This window comes from Anolis sagrei, chromosome 4, assembly GCF_037176765.1.
Source record: "Anolis sagrei isolate rAnoSag1 chromosome 4, rAnoSag1.mat, whole genome shotgun sequence".
NCBI lineage: Eukaryota > Metazoa > Chordata > Lepidosauria > Squamata > Dactyloidae > Anolis > Anolis sagrei.
Genome location: NC_090024.1, coordinates 74,599,606 through 74,617,367, shown reverse-complemented (window position 1 = coordinate 74,617,367; position 17,762 = coordinate 74,599,606). Strand labels below are relative to the sequence as shown.

General features: G+C 41.9%; 1 protein-coding gene across 1 annotated transcript in view; it reads right to left on the bottom strand.

Moving 5' to 3' along the window:
* GALR1 (galanin receptor 1) overlaps positions 1 to 12,983 on the bottom strand; it is a 38,424-nt gene extending 25,441 nt beyond the window's left edge. Inside the window, exon 1 of the mRNA XM_060774955.2 lies at positions 11,662 to 12,983. Coding sequence (XP_060630938.2) covers positions 11,662 to 12,369 — 708 coding nt within the window. The 5' untranslated portion in view covers positions 12,370 to 12,983. The remainder of the gene's footprint in view (positions 1 to 11,661) is intronic.
* Positions 12,984 to 17,762: the final 4,779 nt, after the last annotated feature.

Here is a 17,762-nt window from a genome sequence, read left to right as displayed (position 1 = left end):
ACAGGGGGAAGGGGAAGAGATGTGTCTCCAAGTGCGAAATAGATGGCTGCTTTATTTTGGAAAAAGCTTTTCTATCCAGAAAATGGAATAGGATTCTCAGCTTCAGAAATTTCTGCATATAAATACCCTATTGTCTCTGAAAGCCACTGAAATATACATTGGCCAAAATATCCTGAGTTTTTTTCCAAACACTGAGCACTTGGGAGATATGTTGTTTCTGTGGATTCTATTGGAAGCTCTCTGGTTTTTGCCATTTATGATTACTATTCAATCCATTCTTCTAATTGCCCAAGCAAGAAAAGGGGTCTGTGTAATCCAGACTTTGCTGGCATTAGATTAGAGATATGCAACAAATTCATTCTACATAAAGTACAAATTAAACTGATAATATTCATAAACCACAAGTTAAATGGAAACACTTCTCAGTGCTATGTCTGAATTACCTAGAGACAATGAGATCAAATGTTTTGACCTAATAAGAGCGTAAAATGTCAAAGATTGTTGTGTGCCTTCTTGTCATTTCTGATTTACAGCAACCCTAAAGTGAACTTATCTAAGGTTTTCCTGGCAATTGTTCAGAAAGATTGCCCTTGCTTTCGTCTAAGGCTTACAGAGTGTGACTTGTCCAAGGTTACCCAATGCATTTCCATGTCCAAGCAGGGATTCCAAGTTGTTGTCCAAAGTTCAAACCACTGCACCACACTGGATCTCATGAAATTAATTGCTACTTGCTTTTCTATAGAGGCAGTGGTAAATTGTTGGACAGTGTTGGGAATGGCAACAGATCCTACACTTTACTCCAGAAATACTTCAATATGAGAAACCCTAATTATTCCAAACTTAAAATCCAACTGTTCTTGGGGTGTACATATGCTAATTCCACCAGCCAACTTTGTTCTCCTCTTCTACTAAACTTATCTGACAATTTTTTTTATGTCAGGAGCGACTTGAGAAACTGCAAGTCACTTCTAGTGTGAGAGAATTGGCAGTCTGCAAGGACATTGCCCAGGGGACACTTGGATGTTTTGATGTTTTAGCATCTTTGTGGGAGGTTTCTCTTGTGTCCCCACATGGGGAACTGGAACTGGCAGAAATAACTCATCTGTGCTCTACCCAGATTCAAACCTCCAACCTGTCAGTCCTCAGTCCTGCCAGCGCAAGAGTTCAACCCATTGGAACACCCATTGGCAATGAAGATTCATAAATAGCAGCAACTGTTGCTTCCAGTGGTGTATCATGCCCAGAATGCTAGAACACAAAGATCAATATTGCAGGAAGTCCTAGAAAACATTAAAAGTATTGGAATATTATGTAGAATTCCATATTCTCTTGTGCCTACTGTGCCACCTTACAGCTTTCTAGGTACCAAATGCAAAGAAGTCTCGAGAGAAACCTTGCTGTTACTGTCCCACTACCAAATAATTTTAAAGACAGGCAATGAAGCAGAACAGTGCTTTTAAAAATAGCAATTAACTCAGAAAACTGAACAGCTTCAGAAAATTTATCTCCATTAAAAAAAACCTCTTGCACTTTTACAGGAAAGCAGTTTTGAAAACAGCAATCGCTCTTCATAGAAACTGAAAGAACACAGCACTTCAATAACACTTCATATATACTATGGAGATTAAAACTGCTTTAAAATTTGAAGATGTACAGTATCATTAATATTCATAGGCCTTAGCTCCAGGGTAGAGCCAAGACATTTCATTGTTTGAGATGCAGAATGAGATGGTGACCCTTCCATTTGATGTGCAAAAACTAATTGGATTTGAAGTTGAATCTTCCTTCAACTCTGTGATAGCACTTCAATATCTAAAGGGACCACCATGCCCTCCAGTATTTTCCAGATGGAAAAACAAGATATATGTGGTTATTTTATTTATCATATCAGGAGTGAACCAAAGGTACAGTTGTAATGTATTTAAAAAACACAAAGTTTAAAAAACTTGGTGTTATATTAACCATCATTTGACCAATAGCTGGCCACTTGGAGTGCCTGTGGTGCTGCTATAAGAAGGTCCTCCATTATGCATGTGGCAAGGCTCAGACTACATTGTAATAGTGGTCTGTGGTTTGCTTTTCTCCACACTTGCATGTCATGGATTCAGCTTTGTGGCCCCATTTCTTAAGGTTGACTCTGCATCTCATGGTGCCAGAGCGAAGTCTGTTCAGCGCCTTCCAAGTTGCCCAGTCTTCTGTGTGCCCAGGAGGGAGTCTCTCATTTGCTATCAGCCACAGGTTGAGGCTCTGGGTTTTAGCCTGTCACTTGGACTATAGCTTGCTGAGGTGTTCCTACGAGTACCTCTGTAGATCTTAGCAAACTAGTTCTTGATTTAAGGCGTTGGCGTGCTGGCTGATATCCAAACAGGGGATGGACCGGAGATATCACTGTGCTGGCTGCAGGCATGTAGCCGGGGGGGGGGGGGCTTGAGGGGCTTCAGCCCCCCCCCCCCAAATTCTCATGGTGGTTCACGAAAAGGCCTTACTGGTGCATTATTTAAACTGTTATGTTTATTCATATCATGATCTGATCACCATGATCAATATATCCCATATGCATGGGGGTATTGGGGTAACAATACAAAAAGTTTGCTAGGGTAGATCCTCTTTCACTCAGACTCAGTCCCTCTCCCCAAAACTCAGCCCCCCTGAAACCCCCCCTGAAAAAATCTCAGCCCCCCCCCCCCCCGAATCGAAATCCTGGCTACGGGCCTGGCTGGCTGCTACTTCTCGTCTGTTGTCAGCTGGTGTAGTACTGGCTAAACAATGTAATTTCTCTAGTGGTGTAGGGCTCAGACATCCTGTGATAATGCAGCATGTCTCACGAAGACCCACATCGACTCTTTTAGCGTGGTGAGATGTGTTCCACACTGCGCATGTGTACATATGTACAGTGGGATTCCTTCCCAGGTATATGTGGAGAAGCAACATCAGTGTGTAGTCAACTTAGAAAGAAAACATGCAATGTAGGAAATTACTGTACAATCCTACTGGGAAGGGAAGATTTTTTTCCATTCCTTTGTACTTTGAACTTAATTTGCCACTTTTTAGTGGCTTTCTTTATGTTATCATTTTTATTTTCTGTGGCCACAAAGTTTGATGCCACATACATCAAATGGTTTGTGGCAGATTTTAGTCTTAGGAATCTTGATAAGAGAGTTTTCTAAAATCTAAGTGGTAGCTGAGGGAGTTAAGCCACAAATGTCTAAGAAAAGAACATCATGGCAGACAGGCTAACAGAAAATAAATTCTGGCCAAATAACTCTCATGAGTGTAGTAGCACAACTGCGTTGAAGATAATGATACTTGTGGCTCCATTCTAGGGTATCTTATGCCAGCAATTAAATTCAGAATAGATGTGACAACCAATAGACTACAGTATTACAACCTATTGTGTTTAAATTATGTATTACGCTGTGCCAAAGCTGCCTAAAAAGAATGCAGCAACTGTCCTACTGATCTTCTGCAAGATTTTCTATTTAGACAAACATTTGGTTGATGAGATGAGAGCAGGGGGTTGATTTTGATGGCAGCTTTGAATGGAGCATAAATCCAAGAGAGTCTGCTATATATCTTCTATTATTGCATGCAATGACTTATCCACTGTCAGCCTTACTTTTATATCAGAGGTAGGGAACATATTGCTCTCCTGGTGTTATTGATCTGCAAATTACGCCAGACTCAAAACGTCTTAGCCAGAAAAAGGGCTGATGAGAATTGGTTGATCTAGTTGAAAATTGTTGAGCTAGTGTAATGCTCAGCATTCAGCTATGATCTGGAGACCTGCGTTTGAATCTCCGTTTGGCTATGAAACCCACTGGGTGACCCTGGAAAAGTCACACACTCTCTGCCTCAGAAGAAGGCAAAGGCAGACCTCTTCTGAACAAATCTTACTAAAAAATCTCTGTGACGGGCTTTTCTTAGAGTTGTCATAGGTTGGAAAGGACTTGAACGCAAGCAACAATAAATCTGAAAGGCTATTCATGCCCCATTCTTGCATTAGGTAGCATGTGCCAAGGTACCAGCTGTTTCTCCTGAGCTTCCGGGCCATTTCCATCTGTTGGAGGCCAGAACTACATGTGCCATATGGCCTCTCTTTAACTGGTCAGTTGCTTCAGCTCAAAAAGAACACAGCACCCTATTAATTGCCAACCCAGCTGCCTTTCATACAAAAATAGCAAAAAGCTGCTATTTTGTTCATGTCTTGGTCCAGTTCTATTTATTTTGGGGATATAGTGAGTGGGGAAATTTAAATAAACAGTGACGAATATTGTAGGCAAAACTACGAGAAACTTGAGTGTGTAACTGCAAGACTGCATATCCTACACATAAGACTATACAGTTGCAATCACACTGTTGTCACCTGGACAGTGCTCCCTGCTGATGTCAGCTGCCTATCCCAATTACATCTATCCAGTCCCAATGCTAATCATAGAGTCATAGAGTTGGAAAAGACCTCATGGGCCATCCAGTCCAACCTCCTGCCAAGAAGCAGGAAAATTGCATTCAAAGCACCCCCGACAGATGGCCATCCAGCCTCTGTTTAAAAGCCTCCAAAAAAGGAGCCTCCACCACATTCTGGGGCAGAGTGTTCCACTGCTGAACAGCTCTCACAGTCATGAAGTTCTTCCTCATGTTCTGATGGAATCTCCTTTCTTGTAATTTGAAGCCATTGTTCCATGTCCTAGTCTCCAGGGCAGCAGAAAACAAGCTTGCTCCCTCCTCCTTATGACTTCCTCTCACATATTTATGCATGGCTATCATGTCTCCTCTCAGCCTTCTCTTTTTCAGGCTAAACATGCCCAGCTCTTTAAGTTGGTCCTCATAGGGCTTGTTCTCCAGACCCTTGATCATTTTAGTTGTCCTCCTCTGGACACATTCCAGCTTGTCAACATCTCTCTTCAATTGTGGTGCCCACAAATCGGACACAGTATTCCAGGTGTGGTCTAACCAAGGCAGAATAGAGGGGTAACATGACTTTCCTGGATCTAGACACTACACTCCTTTTGATGCAAGCCAAAATACCATTGGCTTTTTTTGCCGCCGGATCACATTGTTGGCTCATATTTAATTTGGCTGTCCCTTGCCTTTGGCACTTAAAAGTTGTAGGCACTTTATCATTTTTTTTACAGTGACCAATAGCAGTTTCACTTGGCAAACTGTTTCATTATCCACTGCATAAATACATATCTAAAATACAGATGGTACAGTGTATTACAGATATGCCTCTATTAATAAGATAGATGTGTTCTTGGGCATTACTTCTTTTAACAGAAACTCTGGGACCAGAAGCAGAAATAACATGGAGAAAAAATAGAGATAGGTTTCTATACCACAAAAGATCCACTTTAATATGTCTCAATAGGCATCTTACTCAGAATCAACTACAGTAGAGTCTCGCTTATCCAACACAAATGGTCTGACAGAAAGTTGAATAAGCAAAAATGTTGGATCATAAGGAGGGATTAAGGAAAAGCCTATTAAACATCAAATTACATTATGATTTTACAAATTAAGCACCAAAACATCATGTTTTACAACAAATCGGCAGAAAAAGCAGTTCAATACACAGCAACATTATGTAGCAATTACTGTATTTATGAATTTAGCACCAAAATATTGCAAAGTATTGAAACAGCTGTGGATCCGGGTGAGAGGCAGGTTGCGTTAGATAACAGAACATTGGATGAGCGATGGTTGGATAAGTGAGACTCTACTGTATAAGGAAATGTGAAATGAAACATCCACTGAATGAGTTAAATAAAAGCATCTGGAATCTTCAAGAGACTACTGCAAGGCTCCTTCCAAACTGCATCCAGGGATGATTTTTCTTTTCTTTCAGTAGCCTCCACTTCTTTTCTATTTTGGAGGCCAAACATATAGATCTATGTGGTTATTTTAACATGCAAGTGATATCTGGCAAGGCTTAGCTATTTTTGCCTTGTCTCTTTTGTTACTCATGCATGCTCAGTAAGGGATTCAAAGCCAGCTGCTGTTTAACTTGACTGTTGTAAGGATGCACACATGACTGCTGTTGCATTATCTAGAAAAGACTCCTGCTCTTTCCCTGATCAGGTCTACTGAATTGTCTACTACAGAAATGCTTCTGAAACCCAACACTCATAGAATCATAGAATTTGAAGGGGCCAATAGAGCCATCCAGTGTAACCTCCTGCCATGCTAGAACTGCCAGGCAAAGCAATCCTGACAGATGGACTTCCAGCCTCTGCTTAAAAATCTCCACAGAAGGTGACTCTACCATGCTCCATAGAAACATATTCCACTGCTGAACAGATCTTACCTTTAAGAAGCTCTTCCTAGTGTTTAGATGGAATCTCTTGCAGTTGAACCCATTGCTCCAAAGGGAACATCTATAGATGTGTTCTTGTTCATACAAAGAATTTACGTTATCACATGATTACACCAAAGTGTAGCAGTTAATATACTGTGAACACTAATATAATGGACATTAGGAGCATGGCCAGCAATATATTTCTATTGGGTCTTCTCCAAGATTAGGTTCTACACACCTAATCTTTTCTCTGTTTTTCAAGAAAGACTCCACTATAGTGGGATGTGATTCACTAAAGCAGTAAGACCTATTCATTTTCAATATCTCACAAGGCTCTCTGTTGTTTTGTTAATATGTTCTTGTTCTTTTTCAAAATAAACATAGCAAAAATCTCATATTTTGGTTTATTTTTAAGTGCTCTAAACTTTGCGGGTTTAAAAACTGCACAGAGAATTTTTCATTTGGAAAACCCATTGTCCCATACAATTTATAAGGGATTGATAGAATGGGTGGCCAAAATGCTTCAGTCTGAAACTGAAAAACATAGTGCAAATTGTTCTTGAGACAATGATAGTGAAATTGCAGCTGCCCTTCTGACCTCAGTGGATGAATGTTCATTCAACTATCTTCAAAGTGGATGACTAGGAAACTGTACCATATCATGCATCACTTGTGCTAAAAAGTTTTTCATACTTTTCAGTTTGCATGAGTAATATAAGAAAATAAGTTCTTAGAAAACATTAAGAAATACATAAAGAACAAGTCTGTGTCAGCTAAAAAAGTAGATGTGTTCTGAGGCATAACTTCATTTACAGAAAGAAGCAAAAAAAGAATAGAAACAAGTCCCTACATCACAAAAAAAGAGCAGTTCTACATTTGTCAGCAAATATTTTATCCAAAACTATTGACAGATATGAAATGAAATAACCAGGTCAGCTAAGCATTGCATAAGTAAATAAAAATATTTACTTCCTCAAAAATACATCCACAATCTTTTTTTTATTTCACCAGCCTCCAATGTTCATTTTGGTGGTCAGTCTTATAGTTCTTCCCTTTAAAAAAAATCATACTATAGGATCTGATGAGGCAGACTGATCTTTTTGCTCCCTTTGCATTTCTTGCATTCTCAAAAAAGGGATTTTGGAGGCAACTGTGGGCACACACAGCGACAGGAGCATTGGCTGAAGTAGGACCCAGTTTTCCCCCCATTTCAACTGCATTGCATTGTTTATTGCAGACATACTGTTGTAGCCAGACACTGAAAACCTCTGTATCTCTGCCCTCATCACTATTATTTCAAGCTGATACTGCTAAAAAATCTTCCAGCTAGACAGAGTATTGTGGCTCGGCAGGCATAAAAAGGTGCTTCGTTAGGAAAAGCTTTGTTAACCAAAGTTTTTCTGTACATGTAAAGCTTTCTATTTGTTTGATTATATAACATAGTCCCCTCCCTGCAGAACCATACCATGGTTTCACCAACCCACATCCAACAAAATACGTCCTCCATAAGAGTTTTCTGGGTGACTCTATGGAAACTTCATTTAGAAGCCATTCTTTTCCATTGAGTTCACTATCATCCATGGTTTCCAGTTTTGTGGAAGAAAGTATTCAATACCTTCTGACAAAATAGTTCACTGCAGTACAATAACAGCTGAGCAGAAGCCAGGTACAGATATTCCCCTGATTTACTGGCTTTAAGGTACACTTGGAAAGCTCTCTCATCACTGTCAGACTAATGCCCTTAATCTTTCCTCTTGGGAAGGCTATATTCCACAGTCTTGGAACGTTATGCTCTGCTAGCTTAATACAGGATCTTGGGCTAAATATGCTCTTTTTTTCTTGTGTATTTTCTTGTGTATATCATTCCAAGAAATGACTGGACATTAAAATGTTTTGATTAATAACTATAAATCATATACGTATGTATAATTTATTTATTTATTTATTTATTTATTTTATTAGTACACTTGTATACCGCTAATATCTCAGCCTAAATCGGCGACTCATTGCGGTTTACAGCATTTAAAAACAACAATATTCAGATTAAAAATATAAAACACAAGTACATATACAATACACAGTATTGGGCCACCAATACAGACCAAAGCATCTCATAATTAAAACCATAATACATTGTTTTGGACACTGGAAGTGTGTGTATGTATAACATATTGTTTTCGACATTAGAAATCTCAATCCAAAATTTCCAGAATCTCTTATCTCTGAAGTTGATATTCTTGTCATTAAATATTTCCGCTTTCATAATGTTATGGGTGCATATATATATATATATATATATATATATATATATATATATATATATAACCAAGGTTTGTGTTATACCGGAAGGCTATGAGGTACGGCTAAAGGTAAATAGTTATTTTAAAACAATATTTCTAATCAGAAACCAGTTTTTAAATTTCTAGTTCTTTCCAATATAGATTCCATTTAAATCTCTGACTAATAATGAAGATTAAATGTATATGTAAAGGTAAAGGTTTCCCCTTCACATTAAGTCTAGTTGAGTCCGACTCTGGGGTTGGTGCTCATCTCCATTTCTAAGCCAAAGAGCCAGCGTTGTCAATAGACACCTCCAAGGTCATGTGGCCAGCATGACTGCATGGAGCGCCATTACCTTCTTGCCAAAGTGGTACCTATTGACCTACTCACATTTGAAAGTTTTCAAACTGTTAGGTTAGCAGAAGCTGGGCCTAACAGTGGGAGCTCACCCCGCTCCCCAGATTCGAACCTCCAACCTTTCAGTGAGCAAGTTCAGCAGCTCAGCAATTTAACCTGCTGTGCCACCAGGGGGCTGAAAATGTATATGTAAAGAGGTAAAATTACTTCCAATATAGATTTGTAGAAGAATAGTTGGAAGAGACCACAAGGGTCATTTAATTCAAGCCCCTGCCATGAAGGAACACACAATCAAACAATTCACAACAGATAGTCATCTAACCTCTACTTAAAAATATTCAAAAAAGGAGTCTCCAACATATTCTGAAGCAGCATATTTCACTGCCAAACAGCTCCTATTATCAAGAAGTAGAAACTAAACCATTGTGAAACAAAAGTAAATGTATGAGTTAGTGTAAACTGCAAAGATATAAATATGCAGAAAGTGGATCCTCAGTGAGAATGATTGGGTGTGTGGAGTTCAGACTCTTCCACTTGTAGCATCTCAATTGAATCCCTCTGTCTCAATCAGATAGTCAAAATAAGTTTGTTACCACTGGTTGCTTTCTAGCCAGTAGCCAAATGTCAACTGTGATGAAGCTTCAAGAAGATTGTGCCTTTCAGGCATTCTTATCATTTGCTGCCTTCACAAACTATTACTTACAAACTATATACTGTTGAAAAGAGAAGCAAAACTACTACTGGTATTAATAATGCTGGATAGTTCTCAGACATTTTTCTCTTATAAATAAAAGATCACTCTTTGGGAAATGGAGTGTAAAAGCATCATGTGAAAGCGAGTAATGCTGCAGGGACAGATTTCAGGAAACTCACTTTGATCTCCAGGGGATGATTCATATACTGGCAACAAGACTTTGGAGGTCATAATATAAAAAAGCATTCACACAGATATATCCTGTTGCTGGGTTGCTGTGAGATTTCTGGGCTGTATGTATGGCCATGTTCCAGAAGCATTCTCTCCTGATGTTTCACCCACATTTATGGCAGGCATCCTCAGAGGTTTTCAGGTTTGTTGGAAACTAGGCAAGTGGGGTTTATATGTCTGTGGAATGTCCAGGATGGGAGAAAGAACTATCTGTTTGAGGAAAGTGTGAAGCAATGATCACCTCACATCCCAGAACCCAGTGATTCCAGGCATGGAAGCCTTCAACAACATATCTTGTTGTTTTTTATACAGATATCTCTGAATCTCAGCCTCCTAATTACATGTCAAAGAAGGCAAGCTGCATCATGGAAATGTATTCTATCTTTAAGATGGCTATATAATAAATAAATAAATATTTATTTATTTATTTATTTATTTACTGTATTTCTACCCTGCTCTATCTCACCCCGGAGGAGATTCAGAGCGGTGAAATACCCTAAAGCAAAGCAGTCCTGGTAAGTACTTGGGTGAAAGACTACCAATGAATACCAGGTGCTGTAAGATATATTTCAGAAGAAAGAATTGGCAAATCCAGCTCAGATTATTTCTTGCCATGCCTACGAAATTCATGCAATTGCCATAAATCAACAGAGGACTTGAAGACACATGTGAGAAATGAATCATTTAAGTGACCCACAAACAGTGAAGATGTATATACTGTGTGAATGGAACAGAACTACACTCTTGTAACGTCAGAGTTAGATCTTGCATACATAAACCATAAAGTTTGCAATACTCTTAAAAGAACTCTTGAAAAATATAGATGGTACAAGTCAAATTTGAGCCGTTTACAGATACAATTTTAGAGTTCTCTTAAGAGTATTGCAAACTTTATTTTCAAATTCAGATAACATGCCTGTGTGTGCTTTTTTCATATTTTGTAGCTAAACCCATCCCAAAACTATCACACTTGAGATGTAAACTATCACACTTGAGATGTTTTTCACATCTAAATTTTGGTATACACAATAAAATCTTTACAATCATAAACTTCAAAGGATTCCCCCAGGCAGTAAGAAGCCAGAACTGCTAGGCAATTAAATGCAAATAAAGGTTGCCAATTGAAACATTCACACCTACCTCGAACAGACAAGAGTTCTTTCTCCCACCCTGGACATTACACAGACATATAAACCCAATTTTCCCAGTTTCCCACAGACCTCACAACTTCTGAGGATGCCTGCCATAGATGCAGGTGAAACATCAGGAGAGAATGCTTCTGGAACATGGCCACACAGCCTGGGAAACTCACAACAACCTAATGATTCCAGAATGAAAGCATTCAACAATACGTAACCTTCATGTTTTAGCTCACATTAAACATGATGTTTAATTTGAAGGAGCTGGGGGTGGTGACGGCTGACAGAGAGCTCTGGCGTGGGCTGGTCCATGAGGTCATGAAGAGTCAGAAAAAACTGAACAAATGAACAACAACAACAAAAACATGATGTGGTTATATCTGCACCAGGCAGAAGTTACTCACTCCTATCTGACACACTCCAAATTCATTGCATGCTCTATCAAAGTCCATTCAAACCTTTATGCTGCACATATGCCTCTGTGCAAAGCAAGAGAAAAAAATTAGCCACTAGTGGGATGTAACTGGGGTATGGCCAATGGCTGTGATACTCTTATCCTGTTTTAGTTTACTGTACATCACATTTCACCCTGGAGCTGCGCCTTTCCTACACAGAGATCTCATGCACTTTCATGAAGGATCCTTTGGAGTGGATTCAACTGTACTCACCTTAGCATAACAGAATGAGATGAGGAGCAGAGGCAACAGGTACCCAAAGACAAATGTGCAGATCACGTAGACTTTCTTGTGCTGAATATTAGGCCACACTTCCCAGCAGAAGGTCTGGTTAATGATGTCCTGGTGGACAATGCGTTGGTGGTGAGCCACAGGTGAAGCCATAGCGATGGAGAGTAGCCAGATGACCCCTACGCCGAACAGAGCATTGCGGGACACCCGCAGGGATGAGGAGCGCCGCGAGTGGACAATGGCCACATAGCGGTCCACCGACATTGCTGAAAGGGTGAAGATACTAACCAGCATGGAGACGGTGAAGAAATAGTGGATAAACTTACAGATGAAGGTGCCCAGCGCCCAGCTGGGGAGCAAATACACTGTGGACTGGAATGGGATGCAGAAGAGCAAGTAGGCCAAGTCGGCGATGCTCAGGTTGAGGATGAAAATGTTGGTGGTGCTCCGGACTTTGCCCGGATGGCTCCTGGCCAGCACCGTGATGACCAAGGAGTTGCCCAGCACCCCCAGGATGAAGATGAGGCCAAAGGCAACCAGCGTGACAAAGTTCTCGATGCCAATTTCCGAGAGGAAGCTGCCATTGCCCTCCTCTTGCTTCGAGGGCTGCTCAGAGGATGGCTTGGAGGCGTTGGGGTCCAGCCAGGAGAAGTCCTGGGTCCGGTTCATAGAGATCGATTCGGGGTCCATACTCTGGGTGGTGTGGGGACCAAGAAACTGTGAGGGGGAGCAGGGAGGAACTAAATAAACTTTAGTTTAAAATCAACTAAAATACAAAAATCCCCCAGCCCTTAAAAAAGACACCAGCCTACTTCTTTTCTCTCCACCACCAACCCACCTGCTAGAGTCCTCGGAGTCTGAGTATCAACTTGCTTTCCCCCTCCAGCCCCGTTTTTATGAGTAAACCCCTGGATTTAAAGGAGATGCGTCCATCCCGACCTTGGAAGGGTTCCCCCACAAGACCCAAGGTGTGTCCTATCCCGACTTCATCTTTTGCGAGTCTGGCAGGAGCCCCGTTGCCTCCTCCTTAGCAAACTTCTTTCAGGTGAGGAGGTGCGGTGTGGAGCCTGAGCCTGGGGCGACTTTTCGGGATCCCTGGATGCCGCCCATGGGTCGCACTCAGGTCCAGCGAGAAGGGGAGACCCGTCTCTCTCCCGAGGCTGGAGAAGAAGACCTCTTCTCTTCCTCCTCCTTCTTGTTGGCTTCTTAGCCCGTCGAGCAAAGCAGCCAGAGGCGGCGGAAGCAATGGTCGGGCGAGGACCTGCCGCCGAGTGTCTGCTTGGCCGGAGCTCCCGCTGCCTTTTCTTCCTCCTCCGGCCCGCCTCGCCCACGCCTCCCAGCCCCACGCTCCTCCCCCTGCCGGTCCTCACGCGCGCTCTCTCTCTCTTTCTCTTTATCTCTATTTTTCTTCCTTCTTTCCTTCCCTCTCTCTTCCTTCCTTCCTTCCTGCCCTCTTTCTTTCTTTCTTTTTCCTTCCTTCACTCTTTCTTTCCTCCTTCCCTCTTCCCTCCCTCTGTTTCTTTCCTTTATTCCCTCTTTCCTTCCTTTCCTCCCTTCTCCTCCCTTTCTTTCTTACCTTCTTTCATTCCCTCTTCCTTCCTTTCTTCCTTCCCTTCCTCCTCTTTTTTCTTCCTTCCCTTTCCTTGCTTCTTTCCCTCCTTCCCTCCCTCTCTCTTTCTTTCTTTTTCCTTCCTTCACTCTTTCTTTCCTCCTTCCCTCTTCCCTCCCTCTGTTTCTTTCCTTTCTTCCCTCTTTCCTTCCTTTCCTCCCTTCCTCTCCCTTTCTTTCTTACCTTCTTTCATTCCCTCTTCCTTCCTGACTTCCCTTCCTCCTCTTTTTTTCTTCCTTCCCCTTCCTTGCTTTCTCCCCTCCCTCTCTTTCTTTTTCCTTCCTTTCACTCTTCCTTTCGTCCTTTCCTCTTCCTTCCTTCCTTCCCTCTTTCTTTCTCCTTCTCTCTTTCTCCTTCTTCCTTCCTTCCCTCTCTCCCTCCTTCTTTCTTTTTTCTTTCTTTCTCTTTCATTCTTTCACTCTGTTTCTTCCTTGCTTCCCTCCCTCTCAGTCTCTCTTTCTTTCTTTCTTTCTTTCCTTCCCTCTTCCTTCTTTCCCTTTCTCCCTCTCTTTCTTTCTTTTCTTTCTTCCTTCACTCTTTCTTTCCTCCTCTCCCTCTTCCTTCCTTCCTTCCCTCCTTCCCTTTCTTTCTTTCTTTCTTTCCTTCCTTCTTCCTTCCCTCCCTCTCTCCCTCCCTTTGTTTCTTTTCTTTTTTTCGTTTCCTCTTTCTTTCTTTCTTCCTTCCTTCCCTCTCTCCCTTTTTTTCTTTTTCTTTTTCCTTCCCTCTTTCTTTCCTTCTTTCTTTCCCTCTCTCTCTCTCCTTCCTTCCTCCCTCCCTCCCCCTCCCTCCCTCCCTCCCTTTCTCTTTCTTTCTTTCGGAGGCCACCAAAGTCCTGTGTTTCTTTCTAACTTTCCTCTGGTAATGGAGAAAAACGCCTGGCTGCCTATCTTCCTCAAACAGACTCTCGCTGCCTCCGTGGTTCTGACTGCCTTTCTTTTCTCCTGCCTTCAGTTCCAGGGGACTAGGATTTGAAGAGTCAAGATATTCTGCGACTTCAGTATTCTCTCTCCTCCTCCTTGGAGTAGCAGTCAGAGAGGGCAACCCGGTTTAGACAAAAGTTAAACGGAAGGTATCCCTTCATCCTTACCTTACTTCTCCTTGAGTGCCTTCCTTTCTGACTCATGGCGACCAGAAGCCCAACCTGGGTATAGGGGTTTTCTTGGCAAGATTTGTTCAGAGGGGGTCTTGCTAGCTGGTTTTTAACCTGTTCCTCTTCCAAGAAGAGGCACAATTGTCTTCCCATTCTAGTCTCTGCAGAGTTAGGACTCTCAGTTAACCAGAATTCAAGCACTATATAAAGTACAGGCAGTCCCCAAGTTATGAACAAGTTAGGTTCTGTAAGGTTTGTCCTTAAGTGTAACTCTAGCCATATATGTGTGTATGAATGTATGGCTGGAGTTACACATAACAAACATACAGAACCAAGCCTTCCAAGTGTTATGGACTAAGTGCAATTACGAGCGGAATGGCTCCTGGACTATTATTTTGAATTGTGTGGTTTTAATAATTGTTTTTAATTTTTAGATGTTTTTAATGTTATGATTTTTAATACACATGTTTATTTTATTCTACATCTGTATATGCAGCACTGAATAGTTGCCTACTTGAAAGTTGCCTATTTATTAGTTGCCTATTTATTTACTATATGTATATCTCACCCTCGGTGAGAAGGGTGAAATATACATATAGTAAATAAATAAATAAAATAGAGAACCTATCTTGTTCATAACTTGGGGGACTGCCTGTACTCCATATAGTGCTTAAATTCTGGTTATGCTGATATCCCTGTGGCATTTCTTTTGCTGTCTGTGCCCCGCTGAGAGAATTTCACCTCCCTTTCTGTCCCTGTGAGAATTGGAATTTGAAAAAAAATGGCTTGTTGTGGAAACAAGGATGGGTGAGAAAGCTTCGGTGGAGACACCTTTTCCCATAACTTTTCCAGGAGTTAATTTTCCTTCTGTAGAGTACATTTCTCTTACTTCCTGTTGTCTCAACCCCATTCTTAATTATGAGATGTTTGTAAGTTGAATGTTGTAAACTGGCATTAGTTCTATTTTTAAGAGTAATTCTCAAGCAACCAGAAACTAGATTTGTCCAGTCTCCACAGATTAACTGTCTCCACAGATTAACTGAGAGTCTACTGAACATGTATACTTTGCCTTTTCTCCAAAAAGTTCATGGCTCTAATATATTCACAGCAACCTTGTGAGGAAGGTTAAACTAACACAGAGCATGACCAACCAGGGTCACCCTCAAAGAGCTTTGTGATCAAGGGAAGATTTGAATCGTAGTCTTCTCTGCCTTAATCCATCACTCTAACCCAGGTATGGGCAAACCTAGGCCCAGAGGCCAGATGCAGCCCCCTTGGCTCTTTTCTCAGGCCCTCCTATCTCACACCATCCTATCCTATTCTTCCTTCTCTATTTCCTTCTTCCTCCCTTCTTTTCTTACCTCCCTCTTTCTCCTGCCCTCTTTCCCTTCCACCCTTTTATCAATCCTTTCCTCTTTCCTCCCTCCTTCCCCCTTCCTTGCCTCCCTCCCTCCATTCCCTTCCATCCATTCTTCTCTACCTGCTTTCCTGCCCCCCTTCCTTCTCTTTTTCCTTCCTCCTTTCCTCATGGGGGATGTTTAGCTGGGAGAAGCTAAGGTAGAGAGGGAATATAAGGACCATGTTTCAAGATTTAAAGGGGTATCCCATTGAGGAAGAGGGGGAAAAACTGACTTTCTGCTGCTCTAGACACCAAGGCACGATGAAGCAATGGGTTCAAATGGCAGGGAAAGAGGGTCAGCTGAAAAGATTAGGAAGAACTTCCTGAGAGTAAGAGCTATTAGAGTGTGGCATAGGTTGCCTTGGAGTGCGATGGAATCTCCTTCTCTGGAGGCTTTTCCACAGAGGCTGTCTATTGGGAGTGCTTTGATTGTGCCTTCCTGCGTGGCAGGAGGTTTTACTGGATGGCTCTTGGGGGCCTCTTCCAGCTCTAGAATTCTATATCAGGAGTAGGCAATACAGCAGTGGTTCTCAACTGTGGGTCCCCAGATGTTTTGGCCTTCAACTCCCAGAAGTTCTAACAGCTGGTAAACTGGCTGGGATTTCTGGGAGTTGTAGGCCAAAACACCTGGGGACCCACAGGTTGAGAACCACTGCAATACAGGGTCTCATGGAGGCACTTTTTCTCTCCCATTCACCATCTCATCCTGGCCAAGGCCAACCCTTTTGGGATCCAAACATTTCCTGTATTTCCTTCACTTTCTGACTCCAAAAGAGGAAGAGGGGGAAAGGGCAGGGAGGGAACTTGGGGAGAACCCCCGCCCAGTCCACCCACCCTGCTCTGGCCCACCATGCGGCTCCCAAGTTAGAAGGTTTGCCCATCCCTGATCTAACTACTTCAAGTAATTTGTGGCAACCCTAAAGCACAGGCAAGATTTCTTTAGAAAAGGTTTGCCATTCTCTTCCTCTGAGGCTTAGAGAGTGTGACTCGCCCAAGGTCACCCAGTGGGTCTCCATGGCTGAGCAGGGATTTGAACCCTGGTCTCTCCAGTCCAATACCCAAACCACCAAACCACACTGGCTCTAACCACTGCACTGCAATATGATTTCAGGAAAGATGATGGCGTAGCTGGAGCTGTGTTTCACTCCCTTGGTGTCTTCCATCCTCCTAACCTTCTGAGACACACTAATGAAGAGGAATATTGACAACAGTCTGATAAGTTTATATTAAGTTACTCTTCTCATAAGGGGAGCTCTGAACCTAACCTGCAATACTACTCATTAACTTCAAAGAGCAAAAGAGATGGGAGTGGGAAACTAAACTGACTTGTTTTGACATTCCAAGGAACAAAGGCAGAAACAAACACAGACTTAAAATCAGTGTAGTGGATACAGCAATATGATTTCCCCTATGACTCTGCAAGGTAGAGAGAAAGTTGGAGATTCGTACAAAACATTCTTCTCTTTCCTATGCTGAAGTAGCCTTGGTGTGGAGTTCAGAACAAGCACTTTCGCTAGAAGCCCTACTGGCTCTTATGTCCAAATGTACATTTTAGCCCATTTTCAGTTGAAAGCCAGCTGTGCTCTTTTCTAGGAATGATACCTTTAGCCCCAGTGATCCATAACTTGATTTCCTCTTAACTGAACTGCAGAAAGGTGCTGTAACTGGAAAAGTGCTCAGAAGCAACAGCTTGTGTTAAATGCTGTTCTGTCTCTACAATACCCTCCAAAGTATTACTGCTGTTAAATTCTGCCATTTTCCAGATTCAGTGTAGGGCTTGATTTGGACTTAAGCCCCTTCCACACAGCTGAATAGAATCCCACATTTTCTGCTTTGAACTGGACTATATGGTAGTGTGGACACGGATAACCCAGAACAAAGCAGATATTGTGAGATTTTCTGCCTTGATATTCTGGGATATAGGGCTGTGTGGAAGGGCCCTTAGAAAGCCCTCAGTGTTGCTAGGAACAAGCATAACTGAATGG